We start from the raw sequence: 9411 nt of genomic DNA on the forward strand, positions 1-9411 counted from the left end.
TCAGCTCGTTCGTCCGTTTTCAGAATATAAAATTGGATACTTTAGGGAAAACCCCGCTATTCGACACATGCGGGATACCATTAAATCATACTCGTACCTGCGTCGATGTGGATTCATTCCTTTCCTCCACGGTTCGCGTCTGCGGGATCTTATCCCGCCGAACATATTGCATGCCGTCTCTTTTCTCGCTGACGGAAAATTATCCTTGCGGCGAGTATTGGACGCGTGATTTTTTAAAGCTCGATTAACTCGAGATTGCGCTGCATTGTCGAAACTTGCGGCTGTACCTACCTCACAGTCTTGAAACGTTATGTGTATACCTGAACGAGACCGACGAACTGGTAGCCGCAAACAAGTTTCAACGAAGATATTTCCTGCCTTATATAATAATATCTCGTCCGGGTCAAGCGGATTTGGAACGGTCTTTGCTGTCGCTCAAAATCCCGTGATTAATTATGAGATGAGAGTTAACAAACGGCAGGATGCAACTTCCATGCTTCTTCTGCTTAGGACCACTCACTGTACGGGTTTGGGGATAAGGATGAGACCGTGAGCATTCAACGTGATATAACCGAAAGTAATTGTGCGTGTAACGCGCCCGTCATCAAAAATATGAATATCTTCAGCAATCGCTGCGGAGGAGTAAATTTTTTTGTTTTTTTGTTTTTTTTTTTGCTTTCATAAAATTTGTTTGCCCAGCAATTCCCGAGTACCGACTAGAATAATAATCGGACAATCTCGATGACTATTATAGTAATTTCACTCTTATATATATACATGAAATAACGCGAGATCGAACGATTCTTCGGCATAACGTGAACGGATTCGTAGCAGGGAAGACCGGCGGTAAATTCCAACTTTGTATTACCGAGCTTTACCGACAGTTATTGACACCCGTAAAACAGGATGATAGGCGACCGAAATACCGCGAGGCTCCCTCGGGAATAGCCTGTATACAGCTGGAATGGCTAACCGATACCTCGCGCAGACGTATCTCTGTATGTAATAATACGGAAGCGAAGGACCTTGCTCAGCGGAGACCTTAGGTAATATACGACTGCAGATTCTTCAGAGTTTCCGGAAAGTATGGGGAAAATTTTCAAACGCCGGGTAATGTATCAGCTGGGAAGTTCTCGGTGTTGCGAGGCAGCGCAACCTTGTGGTTTACAATTTTGCAAATTGGCTCGATAAAGTTTCCCCAACGTCGTGTTAACGTCGCGGCAAGTGTGAATTACCGCGGTACTTTCGTCAGGATACAGCGACCGAGTGTCGCCCACCCCCGATGGCCACTCTCCGCTCCCTTACACTCTCTAAGTAAATTTTGGCTAATGCGCCTTTCAACGCTTATTAGATTACGAGCTCGCGAGGTTTGCAGTATTTCTTCGTAGTTCCAGAGGCCGTCGGCCAAACCGTGCGAGTCTCGCGTCTCCGGGTTCCACTTTCCGCTCCCGGATGCGGTTGGCCAATTTTTTGGCACCCGGCCCGACGCACTCAGCTTTTCAGCCGCATGATCGCCGCTGTTCGATGAAGTGCGGAATAGTTGGATCACCCCTCGCGAAAAGTTTCCCCGTTTAGAGCGGCGCGAGGTAAAAAATTTTCAAAGCTGCACCGAGAGGCTGCAAAAGCGTGAGACGAGCGAGATCGTATCGCGGGATTTTATAGGAGGCGAGGGTCTGCGATAGTGCGTCGCACGGTTAAACCGCGAGGCATTTGCTGCGGCGAGGCCGCGGCGCGATCCTCGGCTCCCGTTTTCTCGTCCCCCGGGGAACCCCCAAACAAATGTAACAAATGTAGCCAATCCGAGAAATCTAGTGACGCGGGGTTAGATTTAAAAGTTAAATTAAGGCTATCCAATTTGCTCGTAAGCTTGACAGACAATATAAACGACCGGATTTAAATATGCAAAGTGGTTGGCTCGTCGGACGTATACGGCTGGATGGTCGACGCCTGCTTCCCGAGATTTCGTTGAAGGTGGTATAGCTCTAAGGTGGCGGGGGTGCGGCTGGCTAGAGGCTGAAGAGTTGATAAGTAAGATGGACGAGTGACGACGCCCGGCGTCTTCGCCTCGGTCTCACCCTGTTCATCTCTTTCTCGCTTACTCCTCGAGCTGAACGGGACGCGCCCGACTCGTCGAACAAGGGGGAGGTCATCATCCCAGTTGCGGAATTTTCAATTAAGGATCAATGGATAAAATAAAAATTACCCGTTTGAAGAATTTACAGCCAATTATGGAGAACGCTAATGAAACAACGTTCCTACTGTTAGGGATATGCGAATAATTCGAGGTCACGAATGATTTGACTCGATTTTAGACTTGGTCGATTAGTTCAAATTTTTCAATTAATTCAAACGTTTCGAATAATTCAATTTTTCATTTAACTGTTATACTGACCTCCGTAACTAATGATGAAATCGTTATTAACCTACTCGTACTGTTATTGTGTTTAGCGTGAAACATCATTCAGTGATTCCTAGGGACTATAAATTGTCGAACAAGCGATTAATTTGAATAATTCTAACGATTATGATTTTTAAAACTATTCGAATCATTCTAGCTTTTACGTCATTTAAAAGATTCTGACCGGATTCCATAACACCTGCATCCAATATATCAACAATTTTAGAAAAGGTTTCATAATTAGAAAGTTCAACATTATTAAAGTGAAGTCTTATTGATCTTATTACAATGTTTTTCACTTCATTTTCTCGCTGACCGATACATACAAGTTAACTAAAAACACTCAAGAAATTTAATAGTATACATGTAGTTATAACTCACAAATGTAATTGCTGTCCAACGTCTAATGTATCTGTTGTACCGTACTTACACAGATCCTTTTTTTTATCCAATCTGGAAATAAGTATCTGTAACAATCGTTTTAAAAGACTTCTGGAAACCTTTATGATAAAAAAATAACCGCAAAATCATTAGATATGGATTAAAAGTACCAGAGTTTAATTATCTTGAACACGTTAATCATGAAACCTTTTCTCAAATTGTTGATATATTGCGTGACTTATGACATAAAGTATATATAAAGTTGGTCATCAGAAATGCGATTTTGGTGGTAAAAGGGTGTATAATTTTTTTTTCATTCAACTGAAATCAAGCGTTTGAAAATATAAAGGCAAACGGTCGTATGTTGACTAGATACAACTTTCTTTCTTCAATAAATATTTATGAGAAAAAAAAGATCAAAACAGCAAGTCGTAACCATTTTCTTTTTTTGCAAACGCTCTAAAAATCATTGAGACGATTAGTTAAATTGAACATTGCTGGAGATTTTTTTTCCACTTTCCATTCTCTTCTCTTAACTTTTATCCTTAACCAAAGATCGTTAAAAATTCACCGAGCCCTTTGTATAAGGATCTTTGTATATAGATTACTGAATTTTCTCTCCCCTCCACATTATTCCTCCTTTTCCATATACTTGGACATTAAATTTAATAATACGATCGAATTACCACTCGACACTAATTCAGTAAGTATACGTACTTGCCATGGATCGGGAGCGTCGAGTGTCCTCTGAAATTTCCAATTGAAAATCTCGCCCCGTATAATAGTCACGTAACTAATTACCAGTGAGCGTAGTTACCTACCCTCGATGACTATGAGGTGCGGGGGCTGTTGTGTTACCAGCAATAAAGCTGAACGAGCAATCAACCTTGACGAGGACAAAACTTGAGTGGTACCCGGGGTTGCTGGCTGCAGCAAGTAATTAAGAACTGAGGACGCCACCTGCACCGGCTCCTGACTTTGGCCAGCGGCGCAGTTATTTATGTGTTTATTGTCGGTGGAGTGCTGTTCGTGATTCGTGAACGGATAATTCTTTCGACTATTGGCCGAAAGTAACCCTCGCGATAAGGAATCGGGGCGCCGGGAGACGACGTTATCGTCATTGGTTTCCGTGCGGAGCAAAGGGGGAGGAAAATATTAGTATCATTCATTGGTTAACCATAAATTCTTAAGTGTAAGCTCGTTAATGTAATTATACCGCCGTTGGCTGCAGGACACGCGCGAGCTTTGACGTTTTTTTTTCTCTCTTAATTACCTGATTTTATGGTACCAATAAACCATTTATTACATACTTACAGGCCGGCCTTAACATGGCCGGCTAACTAATTACCCGCATCCTACAACGATCGCTGCGATCCTACAGACCTAGGAAGAAGAAAGAACACGTCGCATTCCAAGCATGCAGATTGTACCGATTCCCTTAAACAACAACAAGTTTACGACAAAGTCATTTTATGCCCATCATGTACACCGTTTCTAATTCCAGAAGCTTTTTCATCTCATCTCGAGTACGTGTTTCGTTAACCTGAACCAGCAGGACATTCGGTGTTTTCCGATGAAGATTTCTCGGTGACGAACATCCACAGGCACTCGGCGGTTTCTCGCCTGTGGACATCGGCATACGTGTGAACCGAGACGCCGCAATCGGGTCCAAATATGGTCAAGTACCATTGACAGTATTCAACGGCCAGACAAAGCCCAGTCATTACGTGACAGATGACCACCCTGGAAGTTAAATTTCGTGTTAAAAATTAAGTAAATACTACTCGAATTACCACGGCTTTTCAACAACTAACCTGGTCGAGGGTGGAAATGGTGCGCCCGCAGTCTCGAACCTCATGTTAGGGTCCCAGTAGAGAACCTTCCACTTGGCGTAACAGTCTGGATTGTTGCTCAACATCACTGGGTTGTGCTCCATGGGACCATGAGCTGAGCTAACTGTAGGAGTCTCTGCCCTTACGTACAGAGGTTCGCGACCAGACTCTATCAGCTATTGGGAAGTGGTAAAAACGACGATTAGCTAATTAGTAGTGACCAAATAGGTTGATTAGTAGTAATAAACTTATTAAATCGATTTCATTGATTAGAAAATGTCGAACCTTTCGTTTTGAACACACATTTTTTCATGCCGTTAGACTGGAGATTGAATTACATTAGCGAAAGTCAGTCCGAAGGACACAATCTCCCCTTACTTAATTGTCTTTCTAATCAATATCCGATCTTCAATGGAAGCTTTTTATTCACTTTCCAAAATGATTCGATGAAAAATTGTTACCTGAGGATTACCTGCAAAAGGAATGCTTGATCGAACATAAGATTGTCGCCTTCGCGATGATGGCAATCGGCGGGTCTGATGACGAACGTATTTCGGACGCAAGGTATCAAGACTGGTGAGCAAACGAGTGAACAACCGTCGAGAAAGTGATGAGCAGTATCGATGTCGCGTTCGTTCATCGTACCGGCGAGAACGACACCGTAATTACTGTACTTGCTTCTAGGTGGGAAACCCGGCATGTCGGGTGCCTGAAGTTGGACACAGCTACCAAACGTTATGAAATCGCCAGGTTTTGCCAACTGCACCTCGCGGAATACGTTCGCAAAGACTTTTCTCATGTGCTGCACCAGAAGCTCTTCTCGGTCCCGCTTCATTACGTATAATTTTAACTTCTCCTGAAAAAAGAAATTATCGATTAAAAGATTCGTTGTGCTGGCCCGTTCATACGACGAAAACGAGGCCCTTCTATTATCTGTCGTTGATGGTACATAGGATGAAATTTGCAAACGCTCAACTTATACCTCCGAAAGAGCAATATTCTCAGTCCAATTTCCACACCGCACGTTTGAACTGTACATTTTTTAAGATGAAGAATTTATTCTGCCTGAAAAGTATACGTGACTTAAGAATCGAACAGAATATCTGTCCCAACACAATTACATGAAAACTGATCAGGATTAAATTTAAATCAAATTAGCATCAGTATTGTACTTTCCCCACTCGTATGCAAGGTTATTCATTGATTTGAACGGGAAATTCTAGTTCATGTATTTCTAACATACTTCATGGGCATGTAATTTTTTCAAACATCGTTAGATTCATCGTTCGTATTTCATAAATTTTCCCACTCGCTACAATCGGGGACCTGCCATCTACCCCTGGCACCGAGCATCGAGCAAATGGAAGCGATGTGTTCAGTTACCTACTACATGTAGTACCATTCTTATCGATGTTCTTATTAGCAGATGCAACAACGAGGACTGAAAAAATCTATTTTACCTGCAGTCGAAGCTGTGTTAGGACAACAAGAGACGCTGACTGCGGGAGTAAGAGGGATTGTCGCTATCGAATCTCCGCCGATAAAGCAGTTCCATTCGAACCGTGCGTTTCTGCATCGTGTTAGAGGTCAGGCATGGTATAAAATTATTGGTAAAATTCTAGACCAGCCCAGGTCAGCATTTGTTGCAATTCCAGAAATTTCAACTACAGAATCATTATAGGGTCTTATTATGAAACGCCTATTTCAAAAACTGCCATTATCAACGGCCTATTTGATTTAGTTAACCATCCAAATCTCTCCCCTAAGATTTTATACGCATGGTACGAACTCTATTTTATAGGCATATAAGTACAATCAAGACAGTTTTGAACACAGCAATTTAGATAACCACCATTATTGATCCTATACTGTAAATTTGGTACTCAGGGGTTTTCGAGGTCGCTGATTACGATTTTGCCCTCAAAATTTTGAAATAAAAAATGGCGGCCAAAAATGCAAAGATTCATTTGAATCGCATGAAATTTGTTACGCGGGGGTTTTTGGGGTCGCTGATTACGATTCCGCCCTCAAAGTGTACAAATGGAAAATAGTGGATCCTCTACGGCACACACGAATTCATAATGTAAAGTTTTGCAATGGGACCTTCTTTTTTCATATTGATTTTATGTTGAGCTTGACTTTTCAAAGTTTAATATGTGAGAGTGTACCGCTAGGAGGTTGCATTCATAGGACTTTACACTCCGTTTGCTTTTTTTTATTTTATTTTTTTTGTTTTTTTTTAATAATATTCTTTGTTTTTTTTTGAATGCTTTTCAATCATTTTTCGTCGTTTTCTTTTTCAATTGTTTTGTACCCTTTATTTTCGCAAACTTCTGAATCGTCAAATCCTTTTCCAATAAATTTTTTTTTTTTATGGAATGAGCTGAAACAATCCAAGCATAGGGGTACATCACTACACTCTACGAAGACGGTTCTTGTATCTTTCCTCTTACCAGTGACGTGACAAGAAATGCATCGAAAGGGTAATGGAAGCAAAAAATTTAACGGGTCTGTTGGAACAAGCCACTGTGCATTACAAAGTATCAATAGAACTCACTCGCATGTCTCAGTTATATTTGGACATTCAAAAACAAATCCATTCACCTCACTGCGAAACTGTAACATTCAATGGTGACTTGGTGTTACACATCAAACCTCAATTATACTCAATACGTCAAATTACAACAAGTTTTTCAAGACCAGAACAACTATCGTTTGTTTCACATAGGTATTACTTAGCTTAGCGTAATTTTTTTCAGAACGAAAAACAGTTTCTAACACAAAATAGAACTACTCATATCTTCTTTCAATATTATATTCTTCTGTGGCCACCGCCATAAATGTCTGAGGAGAATTATGTGTATCCTACCGACGGTGATAAGAATCAGTCAAAAGGACGACCAACAAAAATTGGGTGATGTTTTCAGAGGACTATGTGTTGTTTCTTTGGCAGTTGTCAATCAAAATGTCGAATGCTTTGCATTTATTCATTATCCTCACCGTTCGACCTAATGTCACTTTATGATTTCTGAGTACAGTTTCATAATCAGCGACCTCAATAACTTCAAAATTTTTAATTAGTGCATTTTGAGAGCAGTTTCATCCAATTCAAATGAATTTTTACATTCTCGACCGTCATATTGGATCTGCCATCTTAATTGCGAAATTTTGAGGATAGAATCGTAATCAGCGACCCCAAAAACCCACGAGTACCAAATTTCATGCAATTCAAATGGATTTTTGCATCTTTGGCCGCCATATTGGATCAGCCATTTTAAATTTAGAAATTTTTAGGGCAGAATCGTAATCAGCAACCCCAAAACCCCTGAGTACCAAATTTCGTGAAAATCTGAAGACTTTTTTTCCCCGCATTTCGGGCCCTATGGGCAAAATTGGTCTTGCCGCGTAAGGGGTTAAAAATATCGCCGGGTTACACAAAAACGTGAACCATGATGGTCAGTAGCATCGCTTGGCCATTGGGAACTGACCACTTTGGTGATTACATCTAGTTGCCAAAAAAAGGAACAATTTCAGTGTGCACCAAGTGTGCATTTAAATATATGTTTTCAACGTGACTTTGATGCGTGTGTTCAATACTTGTCAAAAATTAGACCCGCTCTTTCACCGGTCAACTGATCACCATTTCATCTACACGGAGAGAAGAAAAAGAACAGATTTTACTCGAAACTATCGAAAAAGAGGTGCAATTCTGAGTAAAATCCGTTCTTTGTATCCTCCCGTGTGTGTACATTAGGATGGGCCTTATTTGGGGGTCGGAAAAATTCTCCTGCAAGCCGTAAACGCTTATATATATCCGTGATATTCATATGTATATCTATTTAGCTGTATATGTATATCTATATCTATTTAGCTCAATAATATGGCTGACGGCGCTGATTCCCCTTCCGTCTTTCGCTTCAGCTCCGCTGGGAGAGGCTCCCCGTGCATGAGTCCATGGTTATGGATCAGTGCTATCCCCTTCAGACCATCACCCCCCCCCAGTTCTCGGACCCAGTCCCTTTACCCGCTCATCAAAGGTCCTGCTTCGCTCCAGCAAATGGCAGCCCGGTTATACTACAAATATTTCAGTGATTGGACAGACTGTTCACATACCGTGCAACCAATGCGATGCAGAGTAGTACATAAGTGGTACGTAGCTTATTGTTAGTTCTCTAGGTGAAAACGCTACAGTCATGCTCCAGCCACGTCGCGTTGCATTTGGTTTTAGTTGGTGCGACAAAATATAGCCAATGAAAATTAGACAAGAAAAAACCTTTTCATTGAAATAATTATTTTTTTCACTGGATTTCGGTACTCATATGTATTCGTTAAGTTCATTTTCGAATCAGAATCAAAAGCCGACAAATCCTCGCGTCTCTGCGCATTGAGCTTTTCATATTTGTAAGTCTTAAAAAACTTAGCCCCCGAGAATTTAAAAGTGCAAAGATGGGATCTTGCAAACTGATAAAGCTAGACTACAAAGCAGTATTGGCTCCGAAATTATAGAAAAATGAATACTATTTATTTAATTCCGTTAACAGGTACTCGATCGCATTACGTCTCCACTTCCACATTTTCCTAAATTTTACTCTAAACCCACGTGCGAAGTTTTCCGCTTCGACAGTCGTCCGTTTGTCATTGTTAGTTAAAAAATTTCCCATTGGATGTGCGATAGCAAAAAAATCGGTAAACAAGAGATAAAGAATTTCTTGAGCCCATCGGCCTAAGTGTACCACCGAACTCTATATACCGGGAAAATCTCTTGAAACTTGAAAATCTATAACTGCACATACGCCAAAT

General features: G+C 41.1%; 1 protein-coding gene across 1 annotated transcript; it reads right to left on the minus strand.

Moving 5' to 3' along the window:
- Window positions 1-4317: 4317 nt before the first annotated feature.
- Window positions 4318-5650, minus strand: LOC124222319 (cilia- and flagella-associated protein 161-like). The gene is made up of 4 exons (XM_046633140.2): window positions 5594-5650; window positions 5084-5467; window positions 4594-4787; window positions 4318-4522 (listed from the first exon to the last, which is right to left on the minus strand). The coding sequence occupies exons 1-4, from the start codon at window positions 5648-5650 to the stop codon at window positions 4318-4320; spliced, it is 840 nt and encodes a 279-aa protein (XP_046489096.1).
- Window positions 5651-9411: the final 3761 nt, after the last annotated feature.

This window comes from Neodiprion pinetum, chromosome 6 (assembly GCF_021155775.2).
Source record: "Neodiprion pinetum isolate iyNeoPine1 chromosome 6, iyNeoPine1.2, whole genome shotgun sequence".
Taxonomy (NCBI): Eukaryota; Metazoa; Arthropoda; class Insecta; order Hymenoptera; family Diprionidae; genus Neodiprion; species Neodiprion pinetum.